Below are 26389 nucleotides of genomic sequence, written 5' to 3' on the forward strand. Positions count from 1 at the left end.
TCCTCCTTCCCCAGGACAGTGAGGCTCTGATAATACCCCAGCAGGTTGGGCTTTGGTTGACTAGCTTCCCCTGAGAGTGAGCCTTGCTAAGAAGAACAGAGTGCATTTCAAAATACTTCCTTCTCCTCCTCCCCCGCTGAAAACCTGAGGGAATTGTTCTCCCATATTTACTGTGGGAATCTACTTGAGCTCCTGGAGGGAAATCTCACAGTATTGTGGGGCTTCCTACGACTGGGTCCCAGCGAAGAGTTGCTGACCTTTTAGTCTGTTCAGCTTTTTACTTATTGTTAGGATGGAGTAGTGTCTTCCAAGCTCCTTATATGTAGAACAGAACACTGCTTCTATGAATCTTTTTATGAGCCCTCCCCTCACCTAAATATAGACTATTCAATCATCCGTCATTTATCTCACACTTTTTTGTGGGTGTGCCAGGCAGAGTGCTCGGTTCTGGAAATATAAAGATGGATAAAAGGTAATCCTTACTCTCAGGGGGATTAGAGTCCATTCTGGGAACATCTGTGGCATTTACTGTCTATACCACTCTCTCAGCAATCACAATGTTTGGGCTAGGGACTGTTAATTTATAGCTCTATACTTCTTTCTAAAATATGGCACAACAAATAACAAAGAGTTGGCAGTCAATAAACATCTGCTGAATGAATGAATACTTAATTCTTTTGACTATAAAATCTATATGATGAAGTAGATGAATTTTCTCAAAAGTTTTCTGGAGGGCTTTCCTCATACCAACAGCCACCTGCACTGAGTGATCCTGGGTCTACTCAGGGTCCCCAATTGCGCTAGCTCTATTGAGGCCTGTCTTCTGCTATGATCGACTTAGTTCTGATATGAAAAAAAATAATACAGTTCCATAAAAATCTATTTGCTTGTATCAATTTCCCTAAAAACATGTTTTCTCTAAATAACAGATGGGTCACTGGTAATTAGTGGGCAGCGGCAAGCAAAGTACACACGTCTGAACTCTGAAGTGGAAGAATTGGGTTAAAACGTTTGTTGTGCCCATTTGCTGTAAGGTCTTGAGAAAGGTACTCAATTTCTCAGAGCCCAAGTTTAATCGTTTATAGAATGAGACAAATAACATCTAGACATAGGGTTGTAATAAGGAGTGGAAGATGGAATTAGCCATAAAACCGGCACAGTGCCTTGCACTTATCTCAACACATGGTATATATCTGGAGGTAGTCCATGTCAACCTGAAAGGAAACACTAGAGATGCCTATAACTAATATGTTTCTCATTACAGAGAATACAGTTCTTGTATAACAAAATTCACTGGGAGAAAACTACTTAATCCAGTTTATCTGCTCAAAGACAAAGTTGTCTGAACATTTACCCTACACAATGTCTACATAAATTGATGAAAATGCAAAGTACATCTCATAGTCCAACGTGTTCCTACACAAAGTGGCATATGCCATAGCACAGATATGCACTAAGTACTATGCAGAAACAATGGAAAACATTAATTTTGCTTGACTTGGTGATGGGAGCAGGATGGGGATACAGATTGAATTTGGGGAACATTTTAAGGTTGGGGGAATGGAGAGAACTCATATTTAGAACCAGTTCTTAGAATATGTATGATTTTCCAAAAGGAGCAGGTGGGACAGCATTCCAGAGAGGAAGAAAAGGGCATACAAAAGCATACAGACCTTAGTTGATAAAGAGTAACTGCATATAGGCGATCGTGTTAATAGAGGGAATCTTGTGTATTCAAGGCAGGCCAAAGAAGATGATACTTTAAAACGTTAACGTTATGTGGGTTTGCTCTTCACACAGCTGAGGCAGCAAACTGGCCTACTTATTCATCCGTTAGGTTTTTATGAATGAGTGTGAATGCAAGTATGTGAGTTAAGTTTTTCATGTTTCCGCTATAGGTAGCATACTATTTATTATTAACCAAATCATTTCTTGGAACATAAGATGAAAGACACCATAGATTTTACAAGACACGAGGGAGAAGAACTTCAATTAGAAAAGTAAATAACATAAAATTTTCCTGTGCAATCATTTTTTTCCTGACTCAAAAAGTTATAAAGAATAAAAGAACTTACTCTTAGTGTTATTCAACTTACTTATTCATTTCACAAATATTTGCTGAGCAACCACTATATAAAAGACACTGTGTTATGTGCTAGAATTCTGCAGCCAACTAGACATGGCCCTTGCCCTCTAGATATTTATTATTCAGGAGAGTAGACAGAAATTAAACAAATCCTTAAACAATTGCTATAATGGAAGTGCTACAAAGAAGCACAGGGTACTATGAATGCAATCACAGCAGGAGGAATTCAGTAAGACATGGGAGTCAGTAAAACTTCCCTGAAGAAATAATTTTTAGATGGACATCTGAAAATTGAGCAGAACAGAGCCTGGCAAGGAAGAAGGGTATGTGAATATGTGTGTTGGTGGGGAGAAGGTCTGAGAATGAAAGAAAGGACTGCAGAGTTAGAGAGATCTGAACACGTAAAGGAAGTTGGCTATGATTGAAAGATAGCCATGAATTTTAACATCATTAGCGATAGTGCAAGCCAAGGCTTATAGGCTGGGGACAGAAAATATAGGAATTTAGTAAAAATCTTGGCCACTGCCCTTAGAGGGTGGAAAGTTTTAAAAAGGAAAGTAATATAGTCCAGCATATATTCATATTTGCTTGTACTTTCCATTGTTTTTCTTTCACGAACTCTTCCCAATGATTCATTGATGCCTCATTGCTGTGTTTCATGAATGCTTCCGTGAGATGATTTCTTTTAGGTTGTTGAAACAACCCCCACTCACTCTGTATAGCCTTTGTACATTTTTAGCTATTGATTATCTCTTAAAAATAAGCAAGTATTTGACTTGCAATTTCACCTCTCTGAAAGTACTAAATCACTACCACCCAAAAGTTGAACCTCTAGGAAAGCTTTGTAAAAATTTATTGTCAACTCTTTAGAGCTCGACTCAATAGCTGTTGCCTAGGGAGTCAAAGAAGGAAGGAAGAAACCCTATGGGGCTACACAGAGCCACCTGTACTGAGGGGCTACCGGGCACCAGGCACTCTGATGGGCACTTTTATTTTTGGAAACAAATATGGCACCGGATTGTTTAAGAGGATTTACTTCACCATTCAATTACATATTCTGATTTCCATGTAGAGATTTAATAGAAATGATTTTAAAGAGGCTTATATTTACTAAAACAAATATTTTAATTTTTATTGCTTTCATTATGTATTTTAATATAATATTTTACAGTTAAATGGGTTCAAATTAGGGATCAGGAGAAATAATTATAGTGTTTCTAAATGCAACAGTATTCACATTTTAGTTTTACACTTTTGAACTTTAAATTATACTCTATGTGACTGAAGAGAGACCTTTAAAATTGATTTGGTCTCATACGAAATCATTCATCAAGTTTAAGTCTGTCCTTTTTTGAAAGAAAACAAAGTGTTCCATTTTAAGAGTCAGAGAAAAATAAAGTTAATGAAAATGTACACCATTATGAATTTCTAAAGGTTTTATTTGATTATATTCCAGTGTTTCGATTTTAGAATTAAAACGTAGCCCATTGCCAAAATGCTTCTAGTTAGTCTTAAAAATTCACATAAGTATCATCTGTTCTCTTTCTTTGAACCAAGGTCTTTGTTACTTATAAACAAAAGAGGTGAAGAATAACCTTTATACACTCAATTCCCCTGAGCAAAGAGTATCTAAGAATCACAGAGTGAAATGGGTTTGTTACTTGCATTTTTCTTTAATTAAGGTTAAGACAAGCCTATAAATTCATTATACTCATCATTTAAGCCAGATTTAAATACCACAACCCCCAGAGGTAGAAAAGAACACTTTGCATCTGCTCAGTATTCTAATAAATTCATTTTTAATTTAAATACATTTGCAAGAGGGCATTTTTTTCTGGAAAGTGCATTACAATTTGGGGACTTAAAAAAAACTTTTATTAAGCAGTTTTATTTTTACTAATATTCTCTTAGAAACATTATGTAGGCATAATATTTTATACTAATTTGACCGATTCTAGAAAATGGTTGCTGATTAATATTTGCATATATAAGTGTTCACTAATTTATTTTTATAATATATACGTACACATTTATATATTAGAATTATAAATTACACTGATCTATTTCTTATTCTATCCTTCTTTTCTATACTCCTTCACATATTTATTTTCTACTAAGTGTACATCTTTTTTTAAGTATTACTGAATTTATTTTGTTTTTAATATTTTTAAATATGGAGAGAAAACTGATGAATATATTTTTATTTAATATTTCATTTAAATGATTAAGAAGGAAATTTCAAAAATATGCTTATACAACTGCCAAAACACAAATATAAACATTTGTATCTTTTGATTTATCATGTAGGATTGCTGAAGAGCATCAGGATTTTTAGTCAATGTATATTTTCAGATTAAATGGTATTTAACCTCTGAGGGAAAAAACAAATTTCCTAGGCCAAGTGTAAATTGCATAGCTTTTCCAAATGCTATACAAGTTCTATGATTGACTTAGTATAAAATCAAGTTTCCATTTAAAAGCCAGCTGTAAACACATACATACAAAATTGCATATGTATTGTGTTTAACAGTCTTAGAAACAGCTTTCAGAAACGACCAAAGCTTTGAAAATTCCATTTAACCCAGAATGTCTGTTTTGGTCCAACAAATATGTTTAAATATTATCCTTTCTACTTCCTTTTTAGTATTCTCCATCTCATCCAGCTAAGATTTCATCGTCTAAATACAGCAAATATGTTATATTTCACCAGAAATGTACTTTTACATGAAATTCAAACAAAGAAATTAGGGAGAAAGTTTAAACACCTTGTCTTATTTTACTGCTCGTCTACCTGACTGATGTATTTCTCAAAGGCGCAATTTCTTTAACTCTAATGATGGTTAGTTCTAAGTATTTTGGGTTTTGGTCTTCATAATCCTTTCTTGCCACCTGTCCCAGTTAGTCACACGGAAGAAAAACTTACAACTTATACTACTGGGCTCAATGAGTGAATAGTTAGAGTACAAATACATATTTGATATAGGAATCTTGTTTACTTGTCCACCATTTAATGGAGTTACAAATATATTACTTATTTATCTTACAAAGTTATTCAGGAAAACTTAAATTCAGGCTGTTCCCCCTTACTACGCAGTCCAATCAAAAATATGTGTGGAGCTGAAATAGAAAATATTGACTTATATCATCTTTTAGGTAAGTGTAAGAACACAATACATGTGCACCCTCCTTATTATGCCATAGGTGTTTCATTTAAATGGTATTATCCTCCCCAATTTTTAATGATTCTAAAATATGACTACTTTTCTCACCCTGATTCCAATCAACCTCTCCAACACAATATCTCCCACACAAGTCATTCTACCTGGTATTTAATGAGCTAAAAACAAATACAGATAGGCAGTGGTAACTACTGTTTAAACAAACTATTCAATAAATCATTTTCTAACCCAAAGGAATAAAGTTCTTTGTAAATTATCTATTTATTTTTGAGTATAAATTCTTCAACGTAGGGTTTTGCTAAATCATGCTACGCAGCAGGCACCTTAGCCCAGGCATAGAGTTAAATGTGGGTGAGGAGGATAAGGGAAACAAACGCAGACAAACGTTAACCCTCCCCCCCATACTGTTGGATTTAATTCTATTCATCTGCTTCCAACTGCCAAAGGACAGTTAGGGAGACCCTGAAGCTAGAAGTAGGCTGAAATGTAAATATTGCCAAATTTTATGTTAAGCCTGACTGGTTCCTCATCCTTACTGGAGACAGCTAAGGAATAGGTGAAAGCAGGGTTACTTGTTGCAGCTCAAAACTCATTATTGCCAAGCATCATCCTTGACTGTATTGTAATGAAACCATGCTCATGAAGCCAAGGTCTTAGGTTCCAGTGAGCTAGTCAGTATCTTGCAGTCTCTGAGTTACAGCTTTATCTGCCTTCCTGCAAATATCTGTCCTTAGTCAGAAGAGAATCTATGTGTGAGTATGAGAATGAAATAATGTGGGCCCATGACAAGGACTGGAAAGCAATGCAATTCCATGTCCTACGGAGAGTGGAGGAAAAGCAACACCCTCACACATGCAGAGTCCCATACATATCCTGATAGAAAAGGGGATGACAGTCCCATGGCATTATGAAATATGAATTATTAACTAAAAGGCAAAGATAATATATACATTTAAGAATGGGATATTTTCCTTAGTAGAGAACAACAAACTATTTATATGATTTCTTTTATAAAGAAATAACACAATTTTAATTTTAAAAATTGGCAGTTTATTTCTTGTATAATCAAAAACCTCCCTATAGCTCTGCCAAATATACAATGAGAGCAGCAAATACTTTTGAAAAATGGTTACATTCTTATAACAACATGTGTTATTCATTATCTGAGAGAAGATATCTTTTTAAAAATATTTTTGCTTTAAAAATCTGTTTTCTGACTTTTTCAAAGTCAACTCCTTTTGTTATCAATAACAGAAAATTAATGATGCTATCTGGAAAGATATCTTAATGTATTAATGTATTTTTATTCATTTTTCAATCATAAAAGACATGTATAATCATTAAGATTTAAGGCTTCTAGACTACAGTATACAGAGGTCCAATAAATTACTGATATTGTTAATATCCCAGGTCAATGGATCAACTGCTAAATAAATTTATGTCTTCACACTCCTAATAAACACTATTTCCAAAACAATTTTCAGACAACTAAATTCAAGCTACAGATCAAAAATATTTCTTATTATAGCAATGGTTAAGGATAGGTATTAACACTCCCTAAATATACTCTACGTTATATATCACACAGCTTTACACTCAGTTGACACCTAATACTTATTTGATTAAAGTGAATATATAAAACAGAAAAAAATAAATTGAAGGTATAAAAGCTGGTAAGTCAGGTACCTTTTTAGAAGAGGTGAGTTACTGAATGCTAGCAGTAGCAAGGAAGACCAATGGAAAGAAAAAAGAGAGAAAACCCTCAAGAATTCTAATGAGGGTAAAAGGTCTGATGGTTCATTCCCATTACTTGCTGTATTTTGCCTTGTTTGAGAGAGTTCACAAAGTATAAGACAATAGCGCAAAGTCTGTGGTTTTTATGCTTTGCTGCTTTCTATTACATGCCTTAACCTTGTGACAGTGATCAAGTACATAGTAAACAAGTTTCAGTGCCTTTTTCTAGCCAACTGTGTGGTGTCAACTAGCTTTATTTTTCTCAAAAAGAAATGCAAAACATGGATTGGAAGAATAAACATAGTTAAAATGTCCATACTACCTAAAGCAATCTACAGATTCAATGCTATCCCAATCAGAATCCCAAGAACATTCTTCACAGATATTGAACAAACAATCCTAAAATTCATATGGGGCAACAAAAGACCGCGAATTGCTAAAGCAATCCTGAGCAAGAAAAACAAAGCCGGTGGAATCACAATCCCCGATTTCAAAACATACTACAAAGCTACAGTGATCAAAACAGCATGGTACTGGTACAAAAACAGGTCCACAGATCAATGGAACAAAATTGAAAGCCCAGAGATAAAACCACACATCTATGGACAGCTAATCTTTGACAAAGGAGCAGAGGGCCTACAATGGAGAAAAGAAAGTCTCTTCAACAAATGGTGCTGGGAAAACTGGACAGCCACATGCAAAAGATTGAAAATTGACCAGTCTTTTTCACCACACACAAAAATAAACTCAAAATGGATCAAAGACCTAAAGATTAGGCCTGAGACAATAAGTCTTTTGGAAGAGAATATAGGCAGTACACTCTTTGACATCAGTTTCAAAAGAATCTTTTTGGACACTGTAACTCCTCAGTTGAGGGAAACAATAGAAAGAATAAACAAATGGGACTTCATCAGACTAAAGAGCTTCTTCAAGGCAAGGGAAAACAGGATTGAAACAAAAAAACAGCTCACTAATTGGGAAAAAATATTCACAAGCCACTTATCCGACAAAGGGTTAATCTCCATAATATACAAAGAACTCACACTGCTTAACAACAAAAAAACAAACAACCCGATCAAAAAATGGGCAGAGGACATGAACAGACATTTCTCAAAAGAAGATATGAATATGGCCAATAGACACATGAAAAGATGTTCATCATCGCTAATCATCAGGGAAATGCAAATCAAAACTACACTAAGATATCACCTTACACCCATTAGATTGGCAAAAACATCCAAAACCAAGAGTGACAAATGTTGGAGAGGTTGTGGAGAAAAAGGAACCCTCATACACTGTTGGTGGGAATGCAAACTGGTACAGCCACTATGGAAAACAGTATGGAGATTTCTCAAAAAGTTAAAAATAGAAATACCCTATGACCCAGCCATCCCATTACTGGGTATCTATCCTAAGAAGCTGATATCAGAAATCTCAAGAGTCCGTTGCACCCCTATGTTCATCACAGCATTATTTACAATAGCCAAGATGTGGAACCAGCCTACATGCCCAGAAACTGATGATTGGATAAAGAAGATGTGGTATATATACACAATGGAATACTACTCAGCCATAAAAAAAGACAAAATTGGCCCATTCACAACAACGTGGATGGACCTCGAGGGTATTATGTTAAGCGAAATAAGCCAGTCAGAGAAAGACGAACTCTATATGACTCCACTCATAGGTGGAAATTAGTATATTGATAAGGAGATCTGATCGGTGGTTACCAGGGAAAAGGGGGGGTGGGGGGAGGGCACAGAGGGGGAAGTGGTGTACCCACAACATGACTAACAAAAATGTACAACTGAAATCTCACAAGGTTGTAATCTATCATAACATTAATTAAAAAAAAGAAAAAAAGAAAAAAAATAAAAAAAAAAAGAAATGCAAAAATTTGGAGGTTAAAACAAAGCTGGGTTATGGGGCCAACCCGGTGGCCGAGTGGTGAAAGTTCTGCTCACTCCCTTTGGCAGCCAGGGTTCACGGGTTCAGATCCCAACAGTGGACGTAGTCCACTCATCAGTCATGCTGTGGAGGCACCCACATATAGAAACTAGAGGAAGACTGGCACAGATGTTAGCTCAGGGCTAATCTTCCTCACTAAATAAATAAAGAGATAAATGAACAAATAAATGAATAAATAAATAAATAAAATCTGGGTAAATACTGTGTTTACAGAAATAAGCATCAAGATTGATATAATAAAAGTATCTTGAAAAGAATGCATTTCAAAATATTTCCATAAGATATATCTAACAAAGATTAAGGAAGGGTCTCCAAAACATATAGGGTTTTTTTTTAGATTACATATAAGCACATCTCCAACCCGATTTCAAAGGCCCACTTTTTCTGTCTTCTTGAGATCTTGGAGATGTTCTAGATGAGATATTTTAGTTATGGTAAAAGAAAACAACCTTATCTAGTTTAAGGAAAAAGGGGGAGATCAATTTAAAGTTACTATCAAGTTCCGGGAGTATCTTAAGGACTCATTGGCAGGAATGCAACCAGTCTTCTGAAGCAGACTGGAACCTGGAAATGAACAGTCTTTCTCTGCTTTCCATGTCTGTTTCAGTGTCTTGGCTCCATTCTGCTGTCTGCACAGCTCTCTCTGACTTCAGACCACAGGGAAAAATATGGCTGTGTTCTGGTACTTAAGTGGGCAAGAAATTAACTGATACAGAAACTGAATTCCCTTAGCCACAATTTCAAATCCTCACGGGAAGAGAGTCTGATTGACCCACTCCGCCCTGACTATGCAGATAGTGAAAGAAGTAAATAGGGTACCTGTGTAAGCTGCTCTCACGAATCATAGAAATTAAAGTGATTTCACGCAAAACAAATAACAAGACAACACACTATAACTTGCTAATTAGAGATGAAAATAAGGATGGAAAGTCTTTTAAAAACAAAAATGATTTAGTAAGTTCCTGAAAACAGAAGTAAATTCCAGAATGAAATTTAAGATCTCTATCCATAATGCTTCTCCAAACACATTATAGGTTTGGGTCATTCTTAAAAGAAGGGAAGTCACACACCTCTGTAAGAAGTTGCTCGATGAATTGCAGTTACATAAATATATCTGAGGGCCACATAATCCATAGGATAGGTTAATGAAAGTTTACTATTCACTCATATGATTCAACTTATTGGACATGATAGCATGATCTGAAATAACTAGATTTCCTTTACATGGACTCTACTTATTGCAATGCATCAATATTGGACAGGTCATGTATTTTGGAGAGAAGCTACTAAAAGCACAAATGAATCATAATGTAGCTGTCAGGAGGAATGAATTTTTAAATTAAATGAAGAGCTTTTAGCAAATTCTAAGGCATAGTTAGAAATCATGGCTTAGTCAATATAGTAGTATTATGAAGATGTCACCTAGTAGTCCTTACTTTCAGGGCCTACTAAGAAAAGTAGTCATGACATCACACTGAGTTCATCAAGAAACAGAGAATGGGATACCTGGAGAGTTCTGTCTTTGGGCCACTTCTTGATCTAACTCTTTTCACCCTCCCTTGATTATTTTATCTAATCCCCAAAGGTATACTTGTCATTTTGATGCTGATGCCTCGTAGATATCTATCTATAGTATAAGACTGTCTACTCCTCTAATTTAATATTTTATTCTAATCCCAGATTTATCTCCACACTACACTATAGGTCCCATGAGGGCAAGAACCATGTGTGATTTATTTGTATGCATATGTCTAGTATCTAAAGCAGTACACACTAAATACACATTAACTCAGTGCATTTTCTCTAAGCCTTTAGTGTTACTGCCACTGGAATGCCCTTTTCTTCCACCCACCCACCTTGTGACCCCTACTCATTTCTCACAATTCAATTCAAGCACCTTTTTGATGGAAGCTTTCCTGAATCCTTCAGAATTAGCCATTCCTTTCTTTGTCCAGCACCCACGCCTACCGTTAACACAAGACCATATCTTCATTCTGATTCTGGGCTCCTATTTCTGTCTTAGTAATTATAAAATTTTATGTATGTGCATATATATTACATATATTACATATACACACATCCATATCAGTACTTATGTATTACACATCTGTAATTCTCTACAAGACTGCGTGATTGTTGAAGTCAAGGACAATAGGTTACTTGCTATGGTGTCCTTGGGCTAAGATGATTTGTTGAGTGAATGAATATGTCATGATTAGAAATGGTTATTTTCCAAAGGAACAAAAGATAAATGAAACAAAAGATGCTATTAATAATAAAAAAAATCCCTATTAGAGTTATCTTTAAATAAGTAGATGAAAATAGAGATATGTACATGAGTTAGTACAAAGTTTATATGAACTTTTAGAGATGCTACTTAGCAACCAACAATCACTTTTTTAAAGAAACAACTTATTTCCTTTCCAAGTAGAAACCTTGGTCTTCCTTATTTTATCCCTTCCCAAATCCGTTCATTCTATTAACTTATTTTTTACTTCAAAATGATTCCTATAAAAGTAGAATATTCAACAGTATGGACCATGTTGCTCAAAGATCTGTATGCCACTTTCATGTTTCTAAAGATTAAAAACCGACTAAAGTCTACTTTTGATAATTCTATCCTGTTACCTTATAAGAGCTTAAGAATTATAGAATTATAATGTATATATTAAGACACTTTTATGTTGCTTATTTCAAAGACTGTCACTTTCAATACTCATGACTATTTTTTGTTAATCCAGTGAAATCTAGTTCCATATATAGCAAACAAAACAAAGAAAACACAAAAGGAAAAACAAAGATCTTATATTGTTCTTTTTAAATTTTCTCATATTAATCTTCTCGAATAGACAATTTAACCTCTTTCTTTCCCCAGATTCATAATTCAGCTCTCAGTTAGCTTTCCTTTTCTACAACATCATTGAGCTTCTTGGCATTTCTAACTAAATCTACAAATCAGCTCATATACCATCAAGATTTTATTTTAATGCTGAAGAATAAAATCTATTTTAAAATAATCAGTCGAGACAGGTTAAAGCTGGGGCCGGCCCGGTGGCGCAGCAGTTAAGTTCACATGTTCTGCTTCAGCAGCCCGGGGTTCGCCAGTTGGGATCCTGGGTGCGGACCCACACACCTCTGGTCAAGCCATGCTGTGACAGGCATCCCACATATAAAGTAGAGGAAGATGGGCAAGGATGTTAGCTCAGGGCTAGTCTTCCTCGGCAAAAAAAAGGAGGAGGATTGGCAGCAGATGTTAGCTCAGGGCTGATCTTCCTCAAAAAAAAAAAAAAGAATTTAAAATAAAAAGACAGGTTAAAGCTTGCAAGGAAATTTTAATAATTAATACTCAAATGCATTTCTTTGAAGTGGCTGTTCTAGAATAGCTTGTATGTGTTCCTTGTTGAAACAATAGTCCAAAATAGAAAAAAAAGTAAGTTCTTTTTAGGCATACTTATTCTAGGATTTAGAGAACTTTTATTATCTACTTTTGATTAAAAAATGTCATAAATAAACATCATAATTATTAAAATGTTTTGACACATAACTCACAGAAGCAGAGCTCTGACAGAGCAGTAGAATATGGAAACGCCTTCTTCATTCCCACACCAAGCCTAAGATGACAGTCATTTTAAAAACAGATACCATAAGCCTCATAGTGTTAAGTTTTGAGGTGGTTCATTTTCTGAGGTTATTACCATTTCTAGACATACTTATTACATTCAACATATTTAAAAATCACTGTTTTTTTTACTACTTATCTAAGTACAGAATTATGAAAATTATCATAATTCTCTAAATAATTTACTATCCACTTCCACTAAATAGTTTACTGTATTACTATTCAAAACATTTTTGATTTATACAGGACAAGAAGTATGTAAATATTGTTGAAAACAAGATCAAACATATTCTAGGGTTGCTATTATTTAAAATATATCCTATTAATTCTTGTACAGAGAGTAACTTCTTTTTTTTGAGGAAGATTAGCCCTGAGCTAACATCTGCTGCCAATCCTCCTCTTTTTGCTGAGGAAGACTGGCCCTGAGCTAACATCCATGCCCACCTTCCTCTACTTTATATATGGGACGCCTACCACAGCAGGCTTGCCAAGTGATGCCATGTCCACACCTGGGATCCGAACCGGCAAACCCCAGGCCCCCGAAGCAGAACATGTAAACTTAACCACTGTGCCACCAGGCCGGCCCAAGAGTAAATTCTTAATTATACAAAAGAACACCTCCCCATCTCACTTTCTCAAAGTCCCTGTGAAATTCAGATTTTCCTCTAGCTATTGTGGTTAGAGTAAACTTAAGAAACTGTAGGCATTAAGCACTAATAGCCTGTTTAACACAGAAAGGGTAAATGAGAGCCAAAACATGTTTGTAAAAGGCCTGGTCGCCTCTGGATAACTACGTACATACATATGTGCATTCATGTGCATGTGAATACTGATCTGTGTAAGTACTTGTAATTTCCTGTGAGTCTACTTTAAATGATTCATAGATTTTCAAAAACAGATGTCATTTTTTTTCTAAAAATAATAGTATTAGTCTCATTATGGCAATATGAAATAGTCTAAAATTTCCAAAGTGACAGAAAAAGGGCAGAAAAGGAGATGCCTAGCTAAAGTTACCAATTCTTATCTGATTAGTCTTCTGACTCTCCTAGTGCCCAGCCTAACAGTTTTCTTTTGGCCTGCAGTTCAGAGAAAGGCAAACTTGCCAGATGTCATGCACTACACCCTGACAGAATCTTCTATCAATCTTCGAGTAACAGTAGCTACTCTAAACTCAAGATGTCAACCATGATGGAATTGCTACTCTTGTTCTTTTCCTGGGTGTGCCTCAGTATCTCTTATCTTCTCTACAGTCATGGTCCCTGCTGAGCAGAAAAGCATAGCCATCACGTCCAAGCAAGCTGGTATGTCTTTATGCATTATGATACCACCGTCCATTCACAAAGAAGAAAAGAGAAATAAAGAAATGGCTTTACCCGCAGAAAGGAGAGGTCCCGGTTGTGCTCGATGCTGGTTATCTCCAGGTTGCCCATGACTACCTCACAGTTCTCATAGTATTTGCGCAAGGCTCGATACTGCTGCTCCAGATCAGAGAGAGAGCTCAGCTTATTCTCTGTTCCTGCACACACTGCCAAGATAAGAAGATACACGGGGAGTTACGTAACCTCTATATGACATGCACAATGACAATATCGCTCAACTCTCTCTGCCACAACACTCAACTCCAATTCTCTGAATTAAACTAATTTGACTGTCATTAAGACCCATAACCCATTCACTGATAAATATCTTTACTTTTATTTTTTCCAGATTTATTGAGATATAATTAACATATTACACAATTTTAAGGTGTACAACATGTGGATTTGATACACTTATATATTGCAAAATGATGACCAGCATAGCCTTGGCTAACATCTCCATCATGTCACATAACTTCCATTTCCTTTTTTTTGTGGTGAGAACATTTAAGATTTACTCTCTTAGAAACTTTTAAATATGTAATATAGTAATGTTAACTATAGTCACCATCTTGTACATTAGATCCCCAGAACTTATTCATCTTATAACTGGAAATTTGTACTCTTTGACCAACATCTCTCCATGTGCCCCATCCCACAGCCCCTGGGAACTACCATTCTTTTCTCCATTTCTAAGAGTCTGGCTTTTTAAGATTCCGCGTATAAGTGATAGCATACATCTATATTCACAAATTGCATGTACTAACCACAGAGAGTAGGAAGGCATGGGCTCCACAGAAACACAGAGCAAAGAGAATAAACTTAATCACATTTGCTGTGAGCATAAAAAACACATAAATACACTTAATTTCATGTAAACAAGATTTTCTTTCAGACTTACAATTTACTCTATTTTCTAATAGGTAAGCCTACATATGTAAATTGAATCAAAATCAAAACATGATAAAAGTAACAACTTTATTTTTTAAAATGGTATTTTTCTATTGCAAAATAAGCTGTTGTTATTGAGTAAATTTTCAACATAATTAAAACTTGTGCCTTTAAGTCCTCAAAAATACTACCTTTTAAAATACAAATATTCTCTAACTTAGACTGAAACATTTATAAACGCACACTACAAACAGACTATGTAATAAAATATAAACATTTATTGACATCAACTGGGTCATCACTACATATCTTTCCTAGTGTTCTGAGAAATAATGGACTATTAATAAATTATCTTAGTCTGACCTCTTGGGGGGGTCGTTTCTCAAATCTGTTCATATGTGAGCACATCAGCATATACAAATGTGTGTTTTTTAGGTTGTGTGTGTGTTGATATTTTTCCTGTCTTCTAGAAGTCAGAGTTTTAGTTAGTTCTCATGTTTTGTATTCTTGCCTGAATGAAATCCTTACTATTTAATGCACCAACTCTAATCTTCAACAGAATGAAAAAATATATTATGAATCTTATAATAATAGTACATAAAGTTAAAAAAATGGACTGTTAATAGATCTTCTTTGAGTAAGTTACATAACATACACCAAGTTTACGGCAAGATATAAAGTGTTAACTTAGAAGACCCTGGAAACAGAGCTTAGCGATAATGTCATATATACGTTCATGTGTAACGCACACAGAAATGACAAAGAAGTCATCATGCCTGATGTGGTGTTCAAGGGAATGGATTTCGGAGTAGAAAAGAAAAAATCTAGATGGGCATGTTCGAATAATTGGGGCCACTTTAAAGCCTGCTTTTGCTTACTGACACAACACAATAACAAAAGTCTTGAGGAATAATGTAGAATGTAGAGGGAGCATGACCCTACTGCCACCTCGATGTTGGACTTCTAGCCTTCAGAACTGTCAAAGAACAAATTACGGTTGTTTTCAGTCACCTGGTTTGTTGTACTTTGCTATGGAAGCTCTAGAAAAACCATACATAACCTTCAGACTATTTCTCTCGAAACCTCACATTTAAAGAAATTTTTAAAATCACTTCCTTCTTCCAAGGTCCTATCAGCTTATCACCTCCAAGTTACTCTCCTCTTTCTCTCTTCCGAATGCAGAGTCTCTCATATACCATGCTGGAATTCATCTGTTGCCCCAGAGAACGCAGTTTTTGTAGAACGATAAGGATGGATGCAAAGACTTCTAGAATCCTCAATATCCTTTCTTCTCTTCCTTCACAATAATAGACTACACAATTTTAGCTGGGCGTGTAGCCACCCCAAATAAAAATTCTCTGCCTCCCTTGAGATAAGCTTAACAAGGGACTAAGTTCTGACATGTTGTATGACACCTTACTAGAACTTTATTTAAAACATTTTTGGAGCCCAACGTTTCCTCCTTTCTTCTTTATCCCTTCCTTCCATCTGCCACCTGGAATGCAGATGCGATGGCTAAAACCGGAACCACCATCTTGGACCATAAGAAGGAGAGATATACCCTAGAGATTGGCTGAGAAATGAGCTAAAAGGAACAGGATCTTCAAACAATCAAGGTTTTATGTTGTTTTATCATCGTTAACATCAAGATAATGGCGAATTTTGGTCCCAGCTGCTAAAATATTACACATAGGAGGGATTAAATTCCAGTTAAGTTATGAGCTTTGACCTTACATAACTTTAACTATTCTATCTAGTTGTTTGACTGAATTTACATAAATCATAATGAAACTACAAAATCGTTTTTGGTCGTCTGAACATGTTATTAATTCTGTGAAAGTTTCCTTTATTACTAAAACTAACAAACACTAAAAAACAATTCTATTGATAAGTACAATAATATTCAACATAAGCAGGAGAACAAGTAGCAATTGACTCACGTACGTGACCCTTATCAAGATCAAAGTCCAGCTCTTTTTTTCAACATGCTCTGGAGACTGGCTACAAAACACCCTTAATCCATGATCTTTATTTTATTGCCTACAACAAATTTATAGCAAAATATTTATAAAATTATAAAATGTCTGTTGAGAAAAGGTACTTCTCTATGGGTTTATGAAATATAGATTTAATTATTATAAATTCCAATGAGGATCAAGCTTATATTTTAATGCAACTGCTGCTGGGGGCAACTAAACATTGATGAGTAAACTTGCCGCACCATTTCTAAAACCTATACAATGCCACATCACAATATATGTACAATTTATGTTGTACAAGTTTCCTCGAATTGGAAATAAAATCCATACTTTACTATCAATATATAAAAATCAATATGTAAAGCTAAATGAAAGTGTTCTAAATTAGTTAGTGTATTCTGACATTTTTTATGGAAGCTTAAACAAATTGTGGGAGAAACATCTGTTATTATAACTGTAATACCTATGTATTTTGCATATTTCTTATTCTGCATATTTAAAAAAGGTATGTAGTATGAAATTATTATTATTAATTATTATTGAAATAATCTGTTTATATAAGAAACCAACAAAGGCTGTAAATTCTTTGATGACAAGTACAAAATAGTAATCATCACTTTGCCTCTGCTGAGCTATATAGCACAGGGCTTTGCAAGAAATTAGCAATTAATAATATGTATTTAATCGCTATAAAAACAATTATAATACATATTCAGAAAATGACCCTCAATTCAGAAAAGTTTCCACTGCTCAATAAATGATCTGCTGTGTTTTGTATATACTATATGAAAACAGAAAATTGGAATAAATATGTTTAAAAATTTTTCTCAACAACAAAAATCTTCCAATAAACAGAAAACTGATCCATAAGAATACTCTATCCTCCAAACATTCTGGTCTTTGGAGTTTTTACCACACAGAGTACCATTTGGGAAATATTACTGTCTCAGTGATGCTTTCTTGTATATTAATGTTTGATTCAAACTATCTGTAATCAGTAATACATTCCTCATAACTTTCATCTTGAAAGACAAACTTGATTTTAAAAGAATTAGCTTGGATAGATGTTTAAAAATCGTGTATTTCTCTTCATGAAGACTTCACCGAATGCCTCACAACTTCTATTTGTCAATCGATTTTACAATCAGGCAATGTATACAAGACAATGCTTAAACCATCAAGTTTCATTGATTTCACAAAGCTGTTTATCAAACAAAATTGAAAAATCTTTTTCACCAGCCAAAACAAGTCTAATAAAATTCAGCACCCTTTGCCAACCCTATTATGAAGTCTTTTAACTATAAGCTCACTATAGTTCAAGCTTCAAAAATCCTGAATTTACATGTGCTCCCTAGAGTTTTCATTCCAACTGTAACTCCAGGAAGAAAGCTGTATGTGAGGCTTTAATAAAATCACCAATTATTCTATATGGTATTGATTCCACTACAAATGTAGCTCCAGTTGCTAACAGGGGCTTTTTATTCTTCTTGACTTAAGATTGGCATCCAACAGTGAGTGAACTACAGAAGCCTCATTCAGTCAAAAATTAAGAATATAATTAGGAGTTTGTAGCAATATAAAAAGGTTGGTTAACAAAATTATTCATTTGATTCATGGGGAAAATAGAAGCAAAATGAAGAAACAGTAACAGTACTCATATTAATACTGAAAATCAATTATTGCCTCCAGGCTTGTTATGTCTGTGCAAACCAGCGCTCCACTTGTTCACACAAGAAAGACCAGAGGGAAAAAAGGAATTAAATCAAATCTTTGCCTAACTTTCAAATCAAATGCCTATGTGAGACACAAATTAAGAAATGAATAATTATTTATTTAGCATCTACTGTTGATCTAGTGGCACGGAAAAACACATATTGATTAAAATGGCCAAGGTCTTTTATAAGGGCTTGTGTGATTGTACACGCACATGTAAGGAGAACAGGAAGTAGAATAGATAAGCCATGTACACACTGTGTGTGCATAATTCAGGGACTATCTGAAAAATATTTGGTAACCTGATAAAAATTCACTAATGTTTCTATCTGATGTACCACTAATAAGTATTTTCTCTTTCAGAAATGTTAACATAATAAATATGCTATAGTTTGATGCACATTGTTGGGTATTTCAAAATCTGGAGCTGTAGTAAACCTCAAAATATAAAATACTTAAAGAGAATGTGAAACGCTGACTCATCTCATCCTGGTTTCCATTGGGTCAGGCAATGGGCAGGACCGTCCAGATTCTGGCCACAGCCTCCTTTGCTAATGTGGCATGGCCCAGGCTCCCGGGAGTGCTACCCATTTGAAGATGTGACCTTCAACCACTATTGCCAGAGACTGAGTTTGGAGGCAAAGGAAGGGGTGTCTTAAAAACACACGCATGAAGATTCTCAGGTTTAGTTTCCTAAGTGTACTATATCGCAGATAAAAACTTAGGACTCCCTTGACAATTTTAGCTTGTGTCTGAAGTCTCATTAATTTGAAGGAAGATCTGATAGTCGTATTCTTTAGAAGGAGCTTTAAAGAATATTTGGTTGATTATACAATTCTGAGCATTATACAATTCTGAGCAAGTAGAAAGAAAAAAAGGATAAATTTAAGTTAATTGGATAATTGTTACACGGACATGGCAGGTTTTGGCAGCTTTTTGTTCAAAATACAACCTGGAATGTGGCGAACTCACCACTTCCACTACTCTAGACATTCGATCCGAGCCCCCGCTCCCTCTGCCGTGCGCTTTGACGGCAGCCGCCTCACCGACTGACTTCGTGGATTTCCCGCTAGGCCCGTCAGTTTCTTTTCTGCAGAGGCCAGAATGCTCTTTTTAAAAACACAAATGGTTCACTTCACTCCCTTACTGAAAACAATCCTTGGCTCCTAATCACACTTAGTATAAAATGCAAACATCTTACAATAGCCCGTAAGAACGTATATTCAGCTCTTTGCTCAAACGTCCTTCTTTCAGAAAAGCCTTCTTCCACCACCTGACCTGCAATAGGCACCAGTGGCCCACACATCGTGCTCCGCCTGTTTTATCTTCTTTGTTTTTGTTTTACTGCTATCTGAAATTGCATTATACACTTGCTTATTTACTTGTTTATTACCTGTCTTTGCATTAGAATGAAAGCCCCATAGGAGGCAGGACCCGTGTCTATTCAACACCCAGGCACAGTAGACTCTCAGACAATGTTTGTTGAATAAATAAATGGACTTTGGAGTCATTGAGACGCATCACTGAGACAGAATCAAATGCTGGCCCCTCCAGTTTCAAAAGCTGGATGAACTTGAGCAAGTCACTTCACCCCTTGGAGTCTCCATTTCTGTAACTACAGTGGGATCTTGTATTGAGTGTTCTTAATAAACCCAGTTTAGAGGTTGAGAACACACAGCTGAGAGCCAGATCTCCAGGTTGAAAATCTAGCTTGATCACTGTTCTAAAATGTAATCCTGGGCAAGTTACTCAGACTCTCTGTCATTTTGTCTCCTCATCTGTAAACCTCATCTGTAACCGCAACCACCTCATAGGCTGTTGTGAGGATTAAATCAGTCAATACATGTGACTTGCTCTGCACAATGTCTGATTCATTGACAGAGTTCAAACGATGTTAGCTATTGCCATTTATTCAAATATATAGGATGCGTGCACTCTGCAACATATTAAATCAAATTAAAATATTAGGCTCGCATGGTGATGTACTGAAATCAGTCTGATATAAAGCAAGGGATGCTGGGCAGAGAAGGTGAGGCGGACACTCCGCTGCTCCAACACTCTCTAGCTGTGTGAACTTGAGCAATTATCTTCTTTTCATTGGATCCAATTTTCTCTTTTCTCAAACAAGGGGTCTTTATGTTTCCTTTTAGCTCAAAAATTCTGTGCTTGAATTTATTTCTAAAATATTTACTTTAAGCCTACTCTAGACTATGTAATGGGCTGCATTCCATGGACGCTCTTGAGGAGGTCACACCACGGCAACATCGCATAAAGTTATAAAGTTGAATGGACACTTATCAAATGACCCAGCAATCCCATTTGTAGGTACATCCCTAGATAAAGAAAAAATTATGTTCACATAAAACACTAAGGTTTAGGGGCCGGCCCAGAGGTGTATTGGTTAAGTTCGTGTGCTTTGCTTCTGCAGCCCGGGGTTCACAGGTTTGGATCCCAGGTGTGGAACTAGCACTGCTCATCAAGCTATGCTGTGGCAGCATCCCACGTACAAAATAGAGAAAGATGGCCATAGGTGTTAGCTCAGGGACTATCTTCCTCAAGCAAAAAAAGAGGAGGATTGGCAACAGATGTTAGCTTCAGGCCAATCCTCCTCACAAAAGAGAGAGAGAAATAAAAACGTTTATAGGAGCTCTACTCAAATTCACCAAAAATTGGAAATAACTCACATGTCCCCTGATGAGTGAGTGATAAACAAACTGTGGTATATCTATTCAGCAATAAAAATGAATAGATGATTGATAGATCAACATAGAAGATCCCCAAAGGCATTATGCTGACTAAAAGAAGCCAGACTCAAAAGGCAACACACTGGATGATTCCATTGATATGATGTTTTGGAAAAAGACAAAATTACAAGGATAGAGAACAGATCAGTGGTTGCTAGTGGATGGGAGGACATGAGAGACTAAAAGGTCATGAGTGCGATTTGGGAGATGGCCAAACTGTTCTGCCTGCTGACCGTGATGGTGCTTACCTAGATTTATACAATTAAAACTCAGAGAAGTACACACCAGAAAAAGTCAATTTTATTGTATGTAAATTTAAACACACCCACACTCAGGTTGGCTTTTATGTCTAACGAAGTAAAATACGTATGTAAATCATAAAACACCGTATTTGTTCCTAAGTATTTTATGCTTTTGTCTTCTTATGAATAATTTTTGTTACATTTTTGAATTGGTTATTATTGTTACATATTTTTTTAAAATCCTGATGACTCTTGTATGTTTCTCCCCCCAAATTTAGTTACGTTGCTAAATCCTTGTCATTTCCAATTAGTTTTCTTCAGTGAGTTTCTTGATTTATCTAATCTTTAATTATATTATTTTATTTTGTTTTCTTGGCCAGTGCTCATCAGAAATTCTAGGATAACTTTTTCAACTAATAGGTATAGCAGTCATTACTAGTTTTTCCTAATCCTAACATAAATGTTTTCCTTAGTTCAGCTTATATTTTATCATGTTATGTGTTTTAGAGTCTGACTTTACTAGGGCTTTGATTTCAGATTTGAGTGTTGAAGTGTATCATGTACTTTTTGCTATTTTTGAGAAGTTTTTCTTTACTTATTAAAGTGAAATATTCATTAATGAGTTCCAAATATTGAACCATTCTTGTATTCCTGGAATGAATGATATTTAGTCATGCATTATCCCATTACTATATTTCTGAGTTTTATTGCTCTTATTTTGTTTGTATTTTTTAATATTAAAAAAATACCTATCAATGTTTTAAAAATATTTTTACCAGATGCAATTATGCCCAAATGATAAATAATGGAAATGGGCTTATATTTCATAAATTTTGTATTCTATATAATTAAATTTAAAGGAATTAAGGAAAAAAATTAACACCAAAATAGGAAACTTGTTTTGTAATTTACATTACATAAAACTGGAAATAAAATATTTGCAATGTAAAAATCAGTATCCTTTTTAAAAAAAATAAGTGAACTCTAGTGCATTTTCTGAATCTTTATTTTCTACCACTGTTTTATTGACTCCCAAAGTGATAAGACAGGAAATCTGCTGAAATTAACTAACACACTTTCTAAATGATTCTTGAGCCAAATGAAAAGGGCATTTGGCATCGCAACCCTTCGCTAATAGAGTTGTAGCTAGGAAGACAGAGGCGTTCTGTACCCCAGACCGGGGAAAGGCAAGTCCGCAGGCTGTATATACCGCCACATGTTAATCCATCTAACATTTAATTAATCTGTATTGTACTCTTTTGTTTGCTTACAATAGTCTCTAAATGACCTCAAAGATGCTTAAACTACTAAATTATATTGCAAGGGGAGACAACTTCATCACTGGAGACTACCGAAAAATGAGAGATATAAAAATTATACATGATTGTATTCTGTTTACGAACGATATGTTTTGCTATTAGTCTGCTCTAATCTAGTCTTCCCAATATAATAGGTTATTCTTGTAATGTGTCCAATTATTTTCCATCTTATATCTCAAAGACTAGCTTATTAAAATTAAAATAATTATAAATGATTTAAAATGCACTATATTGATCATCAAAAACTGACTTGTAACTGCTCACATGTAATTGTTAGTTCTTCTTCTTTATTGTTTACTTGCCTTTAAATATTTTATTGTATTCTTTTCTGAACTATATCTTATAAAACGCTTATATTGGAACCTGAAAAAAACATGGTAGAAAGACTTTGCCCATTCACAAATTACATTTCTGTCATTTATTCTTGGGTGAAATAATATTGTCCTTACCACTATTTTTCCACAATTCCCTCCCTGCTCTTTTTATTATCCTTCCCGCCCCTCTCCCCCTCCCACACACAAAAAGTCCTTATTTATGTAATATTTCATTGTCTGTGGAAGTGCTAGGTCCTTAACTTTAATGTAGGCACTAGACTTGACAAGCAATTAAAGCAAACGATTTCCACTCATCAAGGCTTGCCAAATTAGTCACCTGCCATCTGCACCATCATCTGGCTCTCCTTGAGGTCTTGCTGTGAAGCTGGATGCATTCTCTCAGATTAAGAGGGACAATGCAAACCTGCTAGCTGGTGAAATGCCAGTGGGAGCTAACTATGTAAACATTAGCAACCATCTTTCTTGCCTGGCCTATCATGCCTTCAACCATCCCCTTGTGTGTAATAAAAACCAGCCGGCTTGTGATGCCTTATCGCTGTGAGACCTTTGCCATCCACTGTAATTACAGTAGCAGTTCGCAGGATGTTTTTTTTCCTGTTAGAAGTACTTTTCAAAAAGGAGTTAGACTAGGTGTTCCTAATATGAAGCTCTCCTCACATATCAGGCTGGTTTCTTAAGCACTAATAAAGATGTACATTAAGAAATGGACTATGGTCTTTCTATTGGACTGGTTACAGCGTGAAGCTTGCTTTTTCATTCTTTCCAATAGCGAATGTTTACTTGGCTGATAACATGCAATAAGCACTTTCTAGAGACATTCAATCAAGCTATTCCAATAATGGGCAAAACTGAGAAAAAGCAAGAGTGAAAGATGGCACTGTTGTCACCCACACACTCCTTTTCAAGGCCCTTTTCCCTTAAGGCATTCTCCAACCCAGGGCTCCTCTGGAGCGATTGATGCCTCTGCGCAAATGCACTATGATGCCTCTCTTCTGGGTGGAATAAACTCTATGCCAGGGCACATGTCTTGGCCGTCAGAATGTGGGCTGCTTTGTATTCCCATCTGTCCCCTAGTCCATGTGCCTATTTGCTGTGATGAACCTATGTAAGGACAAACAGAAGCCTTGGTCCACTCCACTGTCCTGGGTCATCCATCCAAACTTGCTCATTCAAGGTAAGGTTATGCCTGAATAAGTAACAATCAAATCAAAAGAAAAAAGTGTGCTAATGTTAGACTTGGACTGAGAGAAAGGGGTGCAGGAGAGAACATTTTTCACTGCAGGTCCTTGACTGTATCTTCAGAAAATCTACATGCAAAGCCTAATCTGAGATCACCTTCTAACAAAGTTTTTCAACATAATTTCTCTATATTGTATAAATAAAACAAAGTTATTTATATTATGTAGCTGGCAAGATTCATATGCACAAAAACTATTTTCTAGAAGGTGGATATGAATTTTAAACTAAATTACTGACTGTTTACTTAGAGATACAGGTGGAATGGAAATATATACTAACTACTATTTTTAATACTGTCACAGCACAACACAGCACAAATTGGATCAATTTTTAAAATTTGAAGCATTCCTTTTCTGAACATGATGCATTTTTAATCCCTGACACAAAAATAATATGTATTTTAAGATAAATTATACAAATAAATATCTCTTCATTACAGAATTCAGGTTTTTATTGACATTTTCTGCCAGGATAACATAGAGTCAATTCTCTGTAACATTCTTTGCAAATGTTCAATTTTCACATGTTTTTACCACCTGATTATAACTTGTAAAGAACACAATGCAAATCAAATAATAACTATAGAATCTACTTTTTTGAGGGACAAGTCTCATGCTGTTTATCACTTTATTGTTATGATTTCAAAAGATAAAGTAAAATAATAACCCTTAATAAAAGCAATTATTTTCAAAGATACTGTTTAAGAATATATGGGTGCATGCATATACATATGTGTATAAAAATACTCATTGGGAAGGAAATCCAATTTCTTTCTTTCTTTGTCTCTCTTTCTCTCTTTAGAGGAAGATTAGCCCAGAGCTAACATCTGCTGCCAACCTTCCTGATTTGCTGAGGAAGACTAGCCCTGGGCTAATATCTGTGCCCATCTTTCTTTTCTTTATATGTGGGACGCCTGCCACAGCATGGCTTGACAAGCGGTGTGTAGGTCTGCACCTGGGGTCCGAATGGCCAACCCAGGGCCACCGAAGTGGAACGTGCAAACTTAACTGCTGTGCCACCAGGCTGGCTCCAGATTTCTTTTCTTTTTTTTTGGTTTAACTGTAGTTTCTAAATTTATGAAAGTTAGAAGCATTTTTGAATGTAAAAAGTGAATTTTATTTATGGAAAGATTTTTTTTTCTCTAAATTTTATGAAAGGCAAAATATCTATTATATGCTGTGCCATTTCTTTTATAGACGTGTGAATGCTAATTCAAATTATTATCAATACTTTTGATAATCTTGTCATTTTATAAAACATCGATGTTTTGTATAAAACATAATTTATTATTTTTTTAAATTTTTTTTCTTTCTGCTTTTTCTCCCCAAATCCCCCAAGTACAAAGTTGCATATTATAGTTGTGGGTCCTTCTAGTTGTGGCACATGGGACACTGCCTTAGCGTAGCCTGATGAGTGGAGCTATGTCCGCACCAAGGATCCGAACAAGCGAAATTCTGGACTGCTGCAGTGGAGCGTGCAAACTTAACCACTTGGTCACGGGGCCGGCCCGTGATTTTTAATGTAAATGCTTGAGAAATTTTACTTTAAATCATCCAAAGGAAAAGTAGAAAAACATATTACTCTAAAAATAGAATGTAAGAGTTACCTACCTAGCCATCTATAAAGGTAAGTTCAATGACAACCAATTTTCCGGCTGAGTTGAATAAGAATCATGATTGTGTATGTGTGTGTGTATAGCTACGTCCATATGTGTGTGTATATATACATATATACACTCATTCTAGTTTCTATATATGCACTAGGTTCTTCTCTAGTTCATGCTGTTTGATATTATGCAAAATTGTGTAATATTGCTTCTGATAGTTTATCTCCTCTAATTTTATTTTAAAATTATATTGTTGTGAAATTAATATGAAATTCTACCATTGTTACTGTTAGTCGTCCTTCCCGTCTGTATATTAGTATTGCCAGATATTCTTCTAAGTGCTTTATGTACACACTATCATTTAATCCATATAGTAA

At 35.3% G+C, this 26389-nt stretch overlaps 1 protein-coding gene across 6 annotated transcripts in view; it reads right to left on the minus strand.

The window, feature by feature from the left end:
- The window catches only part of ERBB4 (erb-b2 receptor tyrosine kinase 4), a 1105575-nt gene that overhangs the window by 695190 nt on the left and 383996 nt on the right, over positions 1-26389 (minus strand). For all 6 annotated transcript variants that reach the window (XM_070619838.1, XM_070619836.1, XM_070619833.1 and 3 more), the window contains exon 2: positions 13960-14111. In XM_070619838.1, coding sequence (XP_070475939.1) covers positions 13960-14111 — 152 coding nt within the window. The remainder of the gene's footprint in view (positions 1-13959; positions 14112-26389) is intronic.

Source organism: Equus przewalskii, chromosome 5 (genome assembly GCF_037783145.1).
Source record: "Equus przewalskii isolate Varuska chromosome 5, EquPr2, whole genome shotgun sequence".
Taxonomy (NCBI): domain Eukaryota; kingdom Metazoa; phylum Chordata; class Mammalia; order Perissodactyla; family Equidae; genus Equus; species Equus przewalskii.